Genomic DNA, 15,803 nt, shown 5'->3' on the forward strand with positions numbered 1-15,803 from the left:
GCTGTCTCCTGTATGAAACAGGACTGTGGAAGCTATTTTCTTGCTCATAATCTAGCCATATGTAGTTTAATGAACAGAAAATGTGCATTTGCAGGTTAGTTTATTGTGGCTGTTTGAGTGTTTTCTATCATCTAATGAGTGAACAGTTGCTGCATTTTGAGGTTTTTGCCTTTGTATTATTTCCTGCTCTCCTCTAAAGCACATAGCAAAGATTGACCCACTACTGTTAACATATTAAGTGACATTGAAAAAGTATAGTCCTTGACCCAGACTGATGCCTGTTTGCTGTCTTGAAAAGATAATGTTTCTAAATATTGGTAACATTGACAAATCCATGTTTGAAAAGAGGTAACTTCGTGATCAGGTGTAGGCTTTCTTGAGAAAGTAAGCTGCTTGTGGCATGTTGCCAATGTTAATTTTCTTTAAGGCAAGGACTTATTGAGAGGCTGTCTGGCCCACTGGTTTTAGAGCATTTGTAGTAGGAAGAGCTGAATTCTGTCCTGATTCTGTCAAAAGGGTGGTTTACTCAGAATTCCAATAAAACGCTCCCAGAACATCTGAAAAATGGCTACTGGCATGTCAGACCGAGCCATGGAGGATTCCAAAATTAGTGTATACCTTTGAAATGCCTCGTTTCTCCATCTGGGTAATGGTGCTCACCTGCCTTTTTCAAAATATTTAGTTACCTATAGATAAAAGTTGAATGTAAGTATTACCATTATATGTTGTCTCCTAATACTTCAGAGCATAGGAAAGCAAATAATGAAATGTCCAATTCTCATCTTTAAAAGAAAGTGTGCGTGGTTTTTTTACAGCTTTCCATTAACATTGATTCAAATTTCCATTAATAAGTATTTAGAGAAACACTGTCACTTGTGCTCCTGTCCCAGTTAATACAATCTAAGTGGCTGTCTCTTAAAAGCAGGTGCTTCAGGCATGCTGTGCTGTCTCCTAAGTGAAATCCTGGGAGAGGCTGCACATGGAGGACTAGGCACTTTGCTCTAAGGTTAACCTAGCATCCCTCCTTTCCTGTGGGACTGCAGTCCCTTCTTTTGCTATTTCTTGCAGGCACTTGCCCCAGAAAGAGAGTATTTTTCTGCAAATGATTGTAGAGGAGGTGGTATTTTGAAAGTACTGGCATTTCTTCTCCTAAACAGAAGGAAAGAGCTTCCCCCCAGGTATCCAGGAAAAGGTCCACTCTCAGGCCTTTTTGGATTTTCCTTTACTGTTGTTAGTCTTGGATGCTGCCAGATCTCTTTCACTCAGGATGGAGAATCCTTTGTTTTGGATTAGGGTTAAGACAGTTTGAAAAAGTAATTCTAGAAGGAAAGACTTCTTGTGTCACCAAGACTTTGAAATCTCCTGAATTCCCCTTTAAAAACACTGTTGCCCCCAAAGATCTGTTCCTCCTTACTGCAAAGCTCTAAATGAATTTACCACACCCTCGAGGAAATCTACTAATCCGTTAGGCTTTCACACAGTGAAATTAATTGAAGTCAGTTAAATCATATTGAATTTGGAATCCTATTAAATTCTGGTGACTGTGCCAGAAAGCAGTCACGTTTGCCATAGTGTGTCCTGGGATGATTTGAATGCGAATATGTTCGGCTGCTCTCCCTTCCCATCTCAGTGCCTCCTATACATCATTATTATTTTAGTAGTAGTAGTAATAGAATATGTTATGCTTCAAGGCTGAGCTGTACCTTTGACCCCTCACTCAATCTCTCCATAGACAACACTTCCAAATGACAGGCCAAGGCCCATACTTTGCTTAGGGTGGAATCCCACAATCCAGCCCACTGCTAGACAGGGTCCCCTGGTCACAGCATCCCAATTCACTAACCATGTGTCCTCAGCAGGGCCAGCTGGGTTTTGGCCCCTGCTATAGACTTCCTTCTGGGAGCCTGTGACCAGTATGAAAGTGAAGTGACGGAATAGCCCCTTCAAAACAAAGTACCCACTTGCATGATGAAATTAAAGGACACTTGCTGGACAAATTTCCTTTCCCTGATTTTGGTTTTCAGGCCTATTCTAGCAAAGGTTAAATAAAATGGACCAAATTCTGCTCTTGCTTACAGGTATGCTAACTTGCTTCAGTCCACTGGGACCATTCTCTTCTTCTAGCCTACAAACTAGTTTCAGCATTGAGTGACTCCGAGCAATATAAGCGCTCTCTTTGGGCCCCAGTAACTGGAAGTGCACAGTTGTCTGACTCCGATAGTAGGGTATGTGTTCTAGCCCTTTCTTTGGTTTGCTGTACCCATGTGGCAGCTTAGCTACAGGATGGTGTTAGGGAGAAATGTCATGATCTAGGCTGTAACCCAGTTCCACAATGTGATTTTATAACTCTGTTGTCCCATTCACACTATAAATAATAAAACCATATTAGAAATATAACATACAGCTGTGGGCTGGTGCAGTTAGAGATTTGTGTAGAAGAGTGCTATGCCAAACTCAGTACTGGAGAGTAGCAAGCAAATAACGGATTCACTTTATTTTACTAATTTTTATTTGTATAGAATCTTGCATCTTAAGATCTCAATAATTTTATAATGAATTTAGCTTTGGAGCAGCTCTGTGGGGAGAGAAGAAGTATGTTACTGAGGTAAAGAGACTTTAAGTGAAATTTTTCCTGTGGTAGAGCCGGAAGCTGTGGCTCTCAGTCCTCTATTGTCTTAGCCACACACCTATTCTTCTTCAGAACCAATTTACAATTAGAGGATTGGGGGAAGGAGAGGTGTGGTTTGAGTAGCCTGAGCTTGTAATAAAGACCAGGATGGATTTTCAGATTTCCTAGGCAATAATCTGATTCCTTTGTCTGGGAAAACAACTTTGCCTTTGTGATTCTTGTTTTTAGTTACAGGGCTCCAAGGCTTTCAAAATAATGGTAGTAATTTAATAGGAATTGGGATGTGACTTTTCATCTTGTAAATGAACTGTATTTGATTATTAATGACTGGAACACTGGGCTTGTAAATATCTTTTTATTTTATATTGTTTCTGCAGGGATTCTGTACCAATGTGGAGACCATATGAACCTCTGATTGGACCCCACCATTTCCTGTTGTATGAAGGAGGGTGCTTTTCCCCAGGGGAACAACTTCTCTAGGCTGACATGGCAATAATGAGATCCGACTTGGGCATTATGAAGATCCTTCCCTTGAAGAAGAGAGGCTGTTTTCTGCTGAAGCTTTTGTGTCTGGTTGTCTTGGTGTTAATCTTTTGTGAATTCTTAGTTTATTATGTGGTGATATTTCAGTGTCATTGGCCAGAAGTTAAAATAGAAGCTCACAGGAGCAGCAAACAGTCTTCGGCTTCTGTCTTGAAGGCCATGTTTTTATCTGATACCCACCTGCTTGGTGAAATCAAAGGGCACTGGCTAGACAAATTAAGAAGGTAAGAACTGAATTTAGGGAACATGCTGTAACCAATTTTTTTTAAAGCTTTTCTCAGCATCCATGTATAAGCAGTAGTAAATGTAGTGGCATTTGGGGCAAGTAGCCACTCCGGCGTCTGACTTGCTTATCTGAATTTCGGGGGAAGAAAATAATGGAGGGTTAGGGAATTAGACTGTGTCTAATCAGTGCAGTGTCTGACAGACCCAGGTAGCTAGTGCTGCTGTTGTATTGTGCTGCCATAAGCTTCTGAGTGCATTGTCTGGCTCAGAGAATCCTTTTTTGCAGTTTATAATAATACTTATAAATTATACAGTGCTTTACAAAAATAAAGTAGTTAATCTCCACAACACCCCTGCTAGTCAGTAATAGTATCCCCCCGTTTACAGGGTGGGGGATTTGATAGTAACTCGTCCAGTGTCGCAGGGCCACGACTAAAATCAAGCTGTCCCAACCCCGTGCCTAATCCACTAAACCACATTGCTTCCTTCTGGTAATCCATGAGAAGCAGAACTTTTGAAGGAAAGTATCCATTTTTCCATGGCAGGAGCTATGTGACTGAGTGGCATCAAACCCAATCTCTACTGAACATTCTTTTATCTTTTAATAACCATAAATGTATTTAAAGGAAGAATTGGGGAGAGTGAGCTCAAGCCCTGATAATAGACTTGGGTGAGTGAGGTGGGAGTCCCCCTTGCTCCACCCTCGTGAGAGAGAGAAACAGTGAATGCTTTTAGATGTAGTGTCCCTTCCTATGTGAGCTTGCATTATCCAATTGTCCATTGCAGAAACTATCAGAAGCCTGCATCCCAAGAAAGGGGGAAATATTAATAGGCAGGAGTTGTAGACCAAGCTGGATGAGCAAGCATCTCAGAGAGGTGATTAAGAAAAAGCAGAAAGTCTACAAGGAATGGAAGATGGGAGGGATCAGCAAGGAAAGCTACCTTATTGAGGTCAGAACATGTAGGGATAAAGTGAGAAAGGCCAAAAGCCATGTAGAGTTGAACCTTGCAAAGGGAATTAAAACCAATAGTAAAAGGTTCTGTAGCTATATAAATAAGAAGAAAACAAAGAAAGAAGTGGGACTGCTAAACACTGAGGATGGAGTGGAGGTTAAGGATAATCTAGGCATGGCCCAATGTCTAAACAAATAATTTGCCTCAGTCTTTAATGAGGCTAATGAGGAGCTTAGGGATAATGGCAGGATGACAACTGGGAATGAGGCTATGGAGGTAAATATTACCATATCCAAGGTAGAAGCCAAACTCGAACAGCTTGATGGTACTAAATCAGGGGGCCCAGATAATCTTCATCCAAGAATATTAAAGGAACTGGCACATGAAATTGCAAGCCCATTAGCAAGAATTTTTAATGAATCTGTAAACTCAGGGGTTGTACCATAGAGAATTGCTAACGTAGTTCCTATTTTTAAGAAAGGAAAAAAAAGTGATCCGGGTAACTACAGGCCTGTTAGTTTGACATCTGTAGTATGCAAGGTCTGAGGAAAAAATTTGAAGGAGAAAGTGGTTAAGGACATTGAGGTCAATGGTAATTGGGACAAAATACAACATGGTTTTATAAAAGGTAGCTCATGCCAAACCAACCTGATCTCCTTCTTTGAGAAGGTAACAGATTTTTTAGACAAAGGAAACGCAGTGGATCTAATTTACCTCGATTTCATTAAGGCATTTGATATGGTTCCACGTGGGAAATTATTAGTTAAATTGGAAAAGATTGGGACCAATATGAAAATTGAAAGGTGGATAAGGAACTGGTTAAAGGGGAGACTACAACGGGTCATACTGAAAGGTGAACTGTCAGGCTGGAGGGAGGTTACTAGTGGAGTTCCTCAGGGATTGGTTTTGGGACCAATCTTATTTAATCTTTTTATTACTGACCTTGGCACAAAGTGGGAGTGTGCTAATAAAGCTTGCGGATGACACAAAGCTGGGAGGTATTGCCAATATAGAGAAGGACCGGGATATCATACAGGAAGATCTGGATGACCTTGTAAACTGGACTAATAGTAATAGGATGAAATTTAATAGTGAAAAGTGCAAGGTCATGCATTTAGGGATTAATAACAAGAGTTTTTGTTATAAGCTGGGGACTCATCAGTTGGAAGTAACAGAGGAGGAGAAAGACCTCGGCGTGTTGGTTGATCACAGGAGGACTATGAGCCGCCAATGTGATATGGCTGTTAAAAAAGCTAATGCGGTCTTGGGATGAATTAGGTAAGGTATTTTCAGTAGAGATAAGGAGGTGTTAGTACTGTTATACAAGGCACTGGTGAGACCTCATCTGGAATACTGTGTGCAGTTCTGGTCTCCCATGTTTAAGATGGATGAATTCAAACTGGAACAGGTACAGAGAAGGGTACTAGGATGATCCGAGGAATGGAAAACCTGTCTTATGAAAGGAGACTCAAAGAGCTCGGCTTGTTTAGCCTAACCAAAAGAAGGCTGAGGGGAGATATGATTGCTCTTTATAAATACATCAGAGGGATAAATACCAGGGAGGGAGATGAATAATTTAAGTTCAGTACCAATGTGGACACAAGAACAAATGGATATAAACTGGCCATCAGGAAGTTTAGACTTGAAATTAGACGAAGGTTTCTAACCATCAGAGGAGTGAAGTTCTGGAACAGCCTTCCAAGGGGAGTACTGGGGGCAAAAAACATATCTGGCTTCAAGACTAAGCTTGATAAGTTTATGGAGGGGATGGTATGATGGAATAGCCTAATTTTGGCAATTTGTAGTATCTCAGATCCCACCCCATCTAACATCCCATCACAGGCCATTGGGCATATCTACCACTAATAGTCAAAGATCAACTGAGAATTCTTTCCTGGGTGTCTGGCTGGTGAGTCTTATCCACATGCTCAGGGTTTAGCTGATCGCCATTTTTGGGGTCGGGAAGGAATTTTCCTCTGGGGCAGATTGGCAGAGGCCCTGGGGGTTTTTTGCCTTCCTCTGCAGCATGGGGCATGTGTCACTTGCTGGAGGATCCTCTGCACCTTGAAGTCTTTAAACCATGGTTTGAGGACTTCAGTGGCTCAGACATAGGTTAGGGGTTTGTTGCGGGAGTGGGTGGGTGAGATTCTGTGGCCTGCGTTGTGCAGGAGGTCAGACTAGATGATCATAATGGTTCCTTCTGACTTAAAGTCTATGCATCTAATTAGATGAATTGATAAAGACTTCCTTATTTTTTTTACTTCAGCATTGGAAAATGTCATGTGATATTAAGACATCCTATAACACTTTGTTATGCACTCAACCTAGAGAAAAAGCTATTAGTAACTAATATGAACTACTAAATACAGGTAGTTATTACATATCGGTATAGGACAGGGATCACATGATATAGTAGTGTAAGTCTAGAATATTTCTGCTAAATTCATTGGTGTTTCATTTATAATCCAGAGCAGAATCTGGCTTATTCTGTGTCCCAGCAGAAACCTTGCTCAGATCACTGCAGGATGAAATTTACTAAAGGAAGACATCCCTAGGGGACTCAAAACAGTGGCTTGATCTTGTATAGCAAAGTTGCTGGCTTACCTATGCACACTAGTGTCAGCTCTGTCAACTACCATTTTGACACAATTCATTATAACGTTTTAACAAAATGGAAATTTGTTACCCATGTCTAGCAAATAGCAGTATAGTAATTTACTCATTTTAAATTGGCTTATCTGGAGGTCTAATTTGTGTCATTGGTTAGATTTGTAATGATGATTCAATATCCAGCGTGGGGGTTTGTTCTGAGCAATCAAAACCTTTTGCTGCAGGAACAGATGCATTCGGTCAAGTGTGTGCGATTATTCAACATACTTCCACTGATCAGTTTTTACATACTTTGAAAATAACCCATTAACTTGCGATAAAAGGTTAGTATCAGCACTTTATGTCTGGTGTCCCATGAGCTGGTGCTGATCATGGTTTCTGATGTGGAGGAGAGCAGGGAGGTAGCCCAGGAGCTGGTGTTAAACCTGACTTTTTAAAAATCTAGCTGGGTTTCAGAGTAGCTCTTTCAGTCTTTGAGAGCCTGCTTCACTGTCCTGTCAGGAAAGACCTTGTTTAATCAGAGTAAAGGATCAGGCAGTTAAGAGAGTCTATTGATTCGATGCTTCCTGTTTCTTAGGGAATGGCAAATGGAGAGAGCCTTCCAAACTGCCTTGTCATTACTGGAGCCAGATATTGTTTTCATCCTAGGAGACGTCTTTGATGAAGGAAAGTGGAGCTCCTCCCAGGTAAAAGGTCCACATCTACTGATTTTTAGTGTCAGAAAATGCTGAACTGCTTTAAAAGAAATGGGGTTTCCTGGAAATAAGTGGCATGCAGAGCAAGCCAGGCTTTATTTGAATTTCCTCTTCCACAATTGATGTATTGCAGATTTGTAGGCCGTGACTATAATTTCTAGTGTAGTGTGACATAGTCACTGCAAGGCAGTTGCACTCCAGTGTGAGTGGAGGATATATGTGGGCACAAATAAGATCAGGCAGAAGGCATAGTCTTTTGCATTGAGTTGGTCTCCAGCGCCCTACAGTGCAAGGTTAAGAGGAGGCGAATGTGCATGACTGGGGAGATACGAGTTAAATGTGATCCTCCTCGTGCTTACAAAGTACTGAGGCTGTGAAAAGGGGATTAGATAGATTTCTCCTTCTTTTAGGAGTGGTGCTTCCTAACGATAATCTGGGGAGTAGTATGGAAAAGAGGTAACATTTATAAATGTTTGTGGCCACCATTATGATGCTAGGTGTAAACGCTGACAGGCTATTAGCATGAGTGGCCAACAGTCCAAACTTTAAAATGGCAAATGACTAACCCAGCCTTTTACTTTAAAGGGCATTATTGGCCTTCTGAAACCCAAAGAAGTGCATTGCCTAGTGTAATAAAGCTGTTGGCAAATTAATTTTGCAAATATAAACAAGGGAATCAGTCAGGCCTGTGCATTACTGGGTATTAGTGTTTGGGGCTCTGACCTTCCTGATAGCTGGTCAGAAAGTTCTATTTGTGTCCTGTATTCTAAAGCCAGTTCATTGTTGTTGCAATATTAATGACACTAATAGCTGTTTTAATATTGTCCATATTCCAGTCTTAGAAGATATACAATGGATGCTGCTCTCGTCTTGGCAGTGGTAGTTTTCCAGGGAGTTGACTACAAACTGAAATTTGGTGATTCTCCCTGGACTTGATTTTTCCAATAGCTTCTTTCTCCTCTCCCTAAGCCAAACACATAAAACATGAAAATCTCAAGGTGACAGCCTACTGCTAAGTCCTTTCATAGTTGTCTTCAACATCAGCAGTTTTTACAATTTTCCTGCAGGCCTGGGCAGATGATGTCAGGCGGTTTCAGAAAATGTTCCGACATCCAGTTCGCACTGAGCTAATGGTTGTTGTTGGCAACCATGACATTGGCTTTCACTACGAGTAAGTATTTCAGAAAAATTCAGTGCACTGTCAGGTATGAAATGTCAGGATGTAAACAGTGACTCAGTATTGCCAGCCTCAAGAGATCAAATAACATCAGATTGGCCCCAAAGTCAAATGTTGGTTTTTAGTCTGACTTTTGACTTTAACACCTCTCTACTCCTCTGCCAATGTGTGTGAGAGAGACTTCCAGGTTGAAGAGTCAACCTTTACTACACGCTTCTTTCTGGCTGCTCAGATGGAGCTCCCACTTCCTCTCCCTCAGCCCCTAAGGTAGGGCAGCTGCCATCCATTTCCTATTACTGTCTTACTTTCTCCTGCTGGATGAGGGTTATACAATGGAACTGGAAAATGAACATCCAAGAAACACAAAGTACTCTTCTTATGTATCGAGTCCTCCTATTAAGGATTTATGTGAGCGGAAAGATCTTTACATGTACGAATGTCTTTACAGCATCTCCCACCTAGCTAATTACTGCAAAACCCCCCTGCAGAACTATCTGTATCTCAGTGCAGTAATTATAAAGACAATCCTTATTTTTTTTAAGTAATTCACATTGAAAGCATTTCAAAAATAATTTTAAAATCAGACTTTGTTTGCATAACGGTGATCAGCTACATTAATAGATCAATTATCCAATCATTTACAATAAATTCACCTTGGATTTGTCTGCCCTGGACCTGGCAGCACCTGTTCTCTGACTCCTCTGCCCCCGGCCCCTCCCCGGAGGAGTGGCTGCTGTGTAGCTTTTTCCTGATTCCTTCCCTCCACCTACATCTCAAGCACTGACCTGGCACTGGGTTTGTGTGTACTTGGAGAAAAGCTGCTGCTGGGTCCACAGCAGAGCAAGTACTGGGGTGGGGGTTGGGTGTAATGCTGTTGGGCCCCAGTCTCAACAGTAGCTTTTTCCTGACTCCTTCCCTCCACCTACATCTTTCTCTGTGTCCTGCTGTCCCAGGACCCTCTCTCTGCTACCACTGAGATAGCACCAATCCATACATGAAGGCAGGGCTCAGTGGCAAGGGCAGATCTGTTTTTCTCAGTTCCAGAGACTCTCACTTGAGCTCTGCCTGTGTGACCAGCCCTGAAAATTGGGTGAAAGGGGTGGCTGCTTGGGTCTTTGTGAGAGTACCTCCTGTAGGTATCAAAATCCCATGACTCACCGTTAATTCACAGGATTTGGCAGTACTGAGTAACCGTTGGCTTCCATGTAAGTTAGGTTTTTTTTTATTATCTAGGGCTTTTGTCTTCAAGCATCAGTTAAGAGGGGCTGGGTTGCATGTTTAGAGCCAGACCTTGGGTGTAGCTCATGTGCACAGAGTGAGAGTTAGGAGTGCCCTGTAAAGGTGGCTTCAAGGTCACATCATGGTCAAGCTGCTGCTATAACTCACGCTGTGCTGCAGTGACCCAAAAATGCAACCAAGGTATTGTGGGTATTCTGCCCCATTCCCTACTCTCTCAGCATCAGAGAGGGTGATTTGCATCTGTTGTATTTCACTTTGTGCTTGTATTGGGGGCAATACTCCCTGGCTTGGTTATGCTTGCTCTGGGGCCAGAATAGACTGAGAGGGGCTGTATCCATCCCATGCAAAATCTCAGTTTTAAGGTCTAATCTGGATCATGGAGCAGTACCTGTCAGGGAATTGCCATTTAAATCTGTAATACAAGTATATAAAATTACTTATAATGGCAAGTTTCTGAGCATCATACTACTTTTGTCTTTTAACACAGAATGACCACTTACAAGTTAAAACGGTTTGCAAAAGTTTTCAACTTCACCTCAGGAAAGCTAATAACCCGGAAGGGGGTAAAGTGAGTATAATGTTTGCCAATATTTTGAGCTTTTTCATTGGTTTTATTTTCTTGAACCCGTTGTAGCGTGTTCTCGTGAATATTTGTTAAACATAAAACATTATTTACTCCCAAGAAACTTGTTTGTAAATACTGTAAAGCCGTGGTCTCCAATCTTTTTATGCACAAGATCACTTTTTGAATTGAAGATCAACCCAGGATCTGCCCTGCCCCACTCACTCCATTTCCACCTCCCTCCGTTGCTTTCTCTCCCCCACCCTCACTCACTTTCACCGGCCTGGGGCAGGAGGTTGGGATGCGGGAGGGGTTCGGATTGTGGGAGTGGGTTCCGGGTTGAGCCTGGGGCAGGGGGTTGGGGTGCAAGCTCTGGGAGTGAGTTTGGGTGCAGGGCTCATATGGTTACACTGCACCTAATCTCATAGAATCTACTGGACATTTCATGAGTTTTACTTTTTATTAGTGTAATTTTGTGGTTTATAAATCCCAAATCCTTCATGGACTGTCACAAATCAGTGTAACATTCTCAACTGTGGGGTGTGCATTGGCTGAGCCTGGGGCAGGGGGTTGGGGTGCAGGAGGGGGTGCAAGGTTCAGGCTTCGGCCAGGAGGTGCTTACCACAGATGGCTCCCAGTCGGCAGCGCAGCGGGGCTCAGGCAGGCTGGCTGCTGGCACATCTCTGTGGCCCCTAAGGGCGAGGGGGACAGTGGGTCTCTGCAGTTCCCGACCAATGGGAGCTGCAGGGATGATGCTGGGGGTGGGGGCTGTGTGCGGAGCTGCCCTCCCTGCCCCTCTCCCTGGGGGCCACAGAGATGTGTCAGCAGCCAGCCTGAGCCCCGCCGTGCTGCCGGACTTTTAGTGGCTGGAGATCGCGATCGACTGGCAGAGGCTCCAGGATTGACCAATTGATCGCAATCAATTGGTTGGTGATCACTGCTGTAAAGGGAACTATTTTGAGCAAAATAACTTGGCAACTTTCCAGTGGAAAGAAAACAATTAAGAGGATTTAATGGCTGTCATATGTGCTCTGGAGCACAAGAACAGATTTGTGGGGTTTGTGTTCTTTTGCTTCCAGCCACTTACGGTGACCACTGACTGCCAATCTTAAATGAGGAAAGTGGTTGAGTGAAATGTTCAACATTTAAGTATTAACACCAGTGGAATGTCCTCGCTTCTTCAGTGCCTGAAACTCATGCCTTGTTTGTGGAACATGGTAATACAGCACCTGGTCCTGCCACCCTTATTCACATGAGTGATCTCAGCTACTCACCTCAGCAGAGCCTGGCCCACAGTGCATCTGTCATCTTAGTGCCAAGCTTGTTCCCTCCTTTAGTTTTATGAGTTGGTTAGAGAAACTGTTGATAGCTCAGTAAATATTTCTATATTTGCTGAACATGTCCCTGTGTCCTGGGTGCACATACTATGTAAGGAAGTGCAGTGGGTCCACTGAAAGCCATCTTATCAGAATTTTTTTTCAGATAAGGTGAAGGGAAATACATTGTACTCATCTACACTCTGACATGTATATGGTCAGAATATAATTCACAAGAATGTAGGAAATAAAGGCTACAAATGTATCACTTAAATTTTTTTTTAAACATTAAGCAGGTATTCTAAACAGGCTGGAAGTGCTATATCCCCCAGGAAAGAAAGAAAAAGCGTGCTTCATGCAGGCTTATGAGAAAATAGACCCCCAGTTTAATACAACCATGTATTACTCAAGTCTGTGACCCTAAACACACATTTCAGCTAACATTTTAAAAATAGTCATTAAACAGGGACTAACATCCCCTCCTTACTCCAGACTGTGTGTATAGTACTCAGTTGACCATCTGCTTGTTGAAGTGAATTTGCCTTATTAATACTGCTCGGTAAATGTGTTCTAGAACACTAGTACAACAAGTAGCTATTTAGTGAAAAATGTTGGCTGCAATTTAAGATCTACTTTTTGCCAGCAACCCTTCCATGATGGCATCTAGCTCACTTTTGTATATAAAGCACACCACTGTTCCCTCCTCCTGCATGCTGAGCTGTGAATATGTCCTTTCTCTGTCAGCTAGCAGGCTGTCCTTCTAATATAAAAATAAGTGCCTGTTTATACTTGTGACAGGTAAGAGCCTAGTAGCAAGAAACATTCAGTTTATTTAAAAGCTACAACGAAGATAGAGTTAGGTAAGTACAGTGAAAGCTTCCCTACCCTGCTTTGCCAGAGACCCATGGTTAAGTGAGAGACGCTTCTCTTTAGGTGTGAATCAGACTAAGTGCTTGCCTACACAGTGCCAGAAGGATGTGGGTTGTGCTCTAACTGCCCTGCTTCTTGCACACTCTACAGGGTATGTTAGTGTGTTTTACAAATCACACCCCACCGGTGCACTTTGCTGGCAACCTGTAGACAAGGTCCAGGTTCATTTGTGGGGCCTTCCCTGGGCAGAAGCTGCCAAATGCAGTATAGCTTTGCTTTAACATTGCTCACAAGGCCTCTCTGGCTTCTGAGATACAAGTGCCAAAGCAACTTCTCACCTTCAGATTTCAATGTTATGGATTATTGCATTGCAAGAGGATATAAACAGTGCCTCACAAACTGTGTGGACATCAGATTCATCACTGCATCTAAACTTTACTATGCAACACAACTGACTAGATTAGTGTCTAACAATAAAACAGGTGATCATGGAAAGCTGTGGTAAAATGCAGTATCAGTATTTGAGAGGTACGGCTAGTGCAGCCATTCTCAAACTCTGGGTTGGGACCCCAAAGTGAACAGGGTTGCCAGGGCTGGCTTAGACTTGCTGGGGCCCAGGGCTGAAGCCCGAGCCTCATCACCCAGGGCCAAAGCCAAAGTCCGAGGGCTTCAGCCCTGCGTGGCGAGGCTCAGGTTGCAGGCCCTCCCCCTGGGGGGGGGGGGAGGGCTGAAGCCCTTGAGCTTCAGCTTTGCCCCCCCCCCCCCCCCGAGCAGTGGGGCTTGGGCAGGCTCAGGCTTCGGTCCCCTCTCCTGGGGCCGTGAAGTAATTTTTGTTATCGGAAGGGGGTCGCAGTGCAATAAAGTTTGAGAAACCCTGGTCTAGTGTGTGGCCTAGGCACAGTCGTTATTGAATTTAGTTCGTACGCTTTGAGTTTTTTATCTGAATTATGAACTTGGTTGCATTTTTTTTTTTTTTTTTTTTTTAAGACAAGGGCTTCATCTCTCTTCACTAGTGTCTGGAGACCTAACAGTTGTCCTTTTCCCTATTCCCTCTCTGTTCTCCCCCAGTTTTGTCATGGTGAACAGTGTTGCCCTGGATGGTGATGGGTGCGCTGTCTGCAGCAGGGCAGAGGCAAAGCTCATGAAGCTTTCTCATAAACTGAATTGCTCCCAACAGGTAAGAGTCCAATAGTCCATTCACTGTAACTGCAGAGTTGGAGTTGCAGTTATAGTCCGGGTGGAAGTCAGAGTCTTCTCCTTTGAAAAATCTCAGTCTCTAGTTTGTGTTTTGTCCTTCCTCACACAATGCTCTGGCCTTGTCTCCTTGATCATTCTTACCTCCATATTCATGGTGGATTTCAGTGTGCATGTTGCTGACTCCCTCTGCCCCGGTCTTTCTGCTAACTTCAGAAAGACAGGGGCACGGGTCTTTTACCTCCTATAATCTTGTCCGGTCTGTGATCTCTCTCAGCAAAATCCTGTAGCCCTTTTCTCTGCCACATATAATATCACTTACTCTGGTCTCTGCTCTTGTAAGGGAGCCTGCATAGTCTAATGGATAGGCAGTCTGGAGACCTGGATTTTGTTCCTCACTTTGCCACTGACCTGCAAGTCACTTCATCTCAGTTTCCCCATCTGTAAAATTGTTAATGGTTATTCTCCTTTGTAAAGCACTTGGGATCTAAGTATTATTCTTACATAGACAGGGCCTTTTTCTATCTACCTTTTGCCTGTCATGTCTCCTCCTAACCTGAACTCTCACGCTACTTTTCAAATGTACTCTTTTTAAACACTCCTCCGTCGTGACCAAATTAATTTGTGAATTTACCTTAACTTCCTTCCACTACATCAATAAAATTTCTCTTAAGTAAAAAGAGTATCAAACCACCCCATTTCCTCTTTCCCTTCTTAATGGAAACCTTTGTATCCTTGATGGTGAATTTTACTTTCATCCCATATCTCCTGGATCTGCAGACTTGCATGTTGCCATTATCTGTCCAGCGCGGTCTCTGAATACTACTAATTTGATTCCCACCACTGCTGAAATCTTAAAGCATGCTTTCAGATCCTCTTGCCTTCTCTATAGCTATTCCAGTTTTCTATGGTTCAGCATGTTCTGTAAAGTGTTGCTGCCACCTTCTGATATATACAGAGAGTGCAATTGCATCCATGACATCCTCGAACAATTTCACTAGCTCCTTGTTTATTAAAGTCCAGTTCTAAATTGTCAGTCTTGATTTTTAAAACACTTCATGAACTTGCTTCAGGCTTCTGTTCACGTAGTTCCATCCTCTTCTCTATCCCTTCACAATTTGACCTCTATGAGATGTGCTCTGAATCACCTGCCATTTGGAACAGACGTCCTACACAGCACCAGCTCTCTTCAAATCATCCCATCATATAGCTTTTCTCCCTTACTTATACCTCTTAATTTCTATCCTCTGATTTTACTCTGTAAGGCCTCATATGATTAGTTTCTCTGATAGACACTGTAAACAAGTACTTTTGCAATAATCCTTATACAATGCTAGTTTTTTTTTTTTTGGTTGTTGTTGAGGAAAATATCTTACATGGTCTTCAACTTTGCATTTCTGTCCTGGCCCTCCAAGCACATAATAAATACAGAACCAGTGCTGCACAGACACAATTATGTTTGTCTGGCTTGATTTTATTAGCAGGAACAGAATCATTCCAACAAAAGATGCAGTGGTGTGGAACAGCTTCCAGCTTCAGAACCAATCCTTTTACAGGTGTGTTGGAGAGTAGGTGGGCAGGATTTCACCATTTCAGCATATTTATCAACGTTTTATAAAAGGCTGCATTAGCTAACAACTGGCTCTTGCTTTGAATCCCTGTCAGCATTACCCTCTTTACAGAAGAAGTGACGCTGAATGTACCGGAGAAGATTCTGCTCTTCCAGAGGAAAAGAACATCCCATTTAAAGAAAAGTATGACGTACTGTCTAGAGAGGCTTCACAAAAGG

The 15,803-nt window shown here is 42.7% G+C and overlaps 1 protein-coding gene across 8 annotated transcripts in view; it reads left to right on the forward strand.

Annotated features, from left to right (window-relative positions):
- MPPE1 (metallophosphoesterase 1) overlaps nt 1-15,803 on the forward strand; it is a 41,683-nt gene that overhangs the window by 20,589 nt on the left and 5,291 nt on the right. For 5 of the 8 annotated variants that reach the window (XM_065585250.1, XM_042843198.2, XM_042843195.2 and 2 more), the window contains 7 exons: nt 3,007-3,396; nt 7,539-7,647; nt 8,724-8,827; nt 10,560-10,640; nt 13,889-13,997; nt 15,496-15,570; nt 15,680-15,802. In XM_065585250.1, the coding sequence (XP_065441322.1) occupies nt 3,116-3,396; nt 7,539-7,647; nt 8,724-8,827; nt 10,560-10,640; nt 13,889-13,997; nt 15,496-15,570; nt 15,680-15,802 (882 nt within the window). In that variant the 5' untranslated portion in view covers nt 3,007-3,115. Of the gene's footprint in view, nt 1-2,078; nt 2,226-3,006; nt 3,397-7,538; nt 7,648-8,723; nt 8,828-10,559; nt 10,641-13,888; nt 13,998-15,495; nt 15,571-15,679; nt 15,803 lie in introns of all 8 variants that reach the window. The other 3 variants (XM_042843211.2, XM_024102153.3, XM_065585251.1) reach the window with 2 other exon arrangements.

Source organism: Chrysemys picta, chromosome 2 (assembly GCF_011386835.1).
Source record: "Chrysemys picta bellii isolate R12L10 chromosome 2, ASM1138683v2, whole genome shotgun sequence".
NCBI classification, from domain to species: domain Eukaryota; kingdom Metazoa; phylum Chordata; order Testudines; family Emydidae; genus Chrysemys; species Chrysemys picta.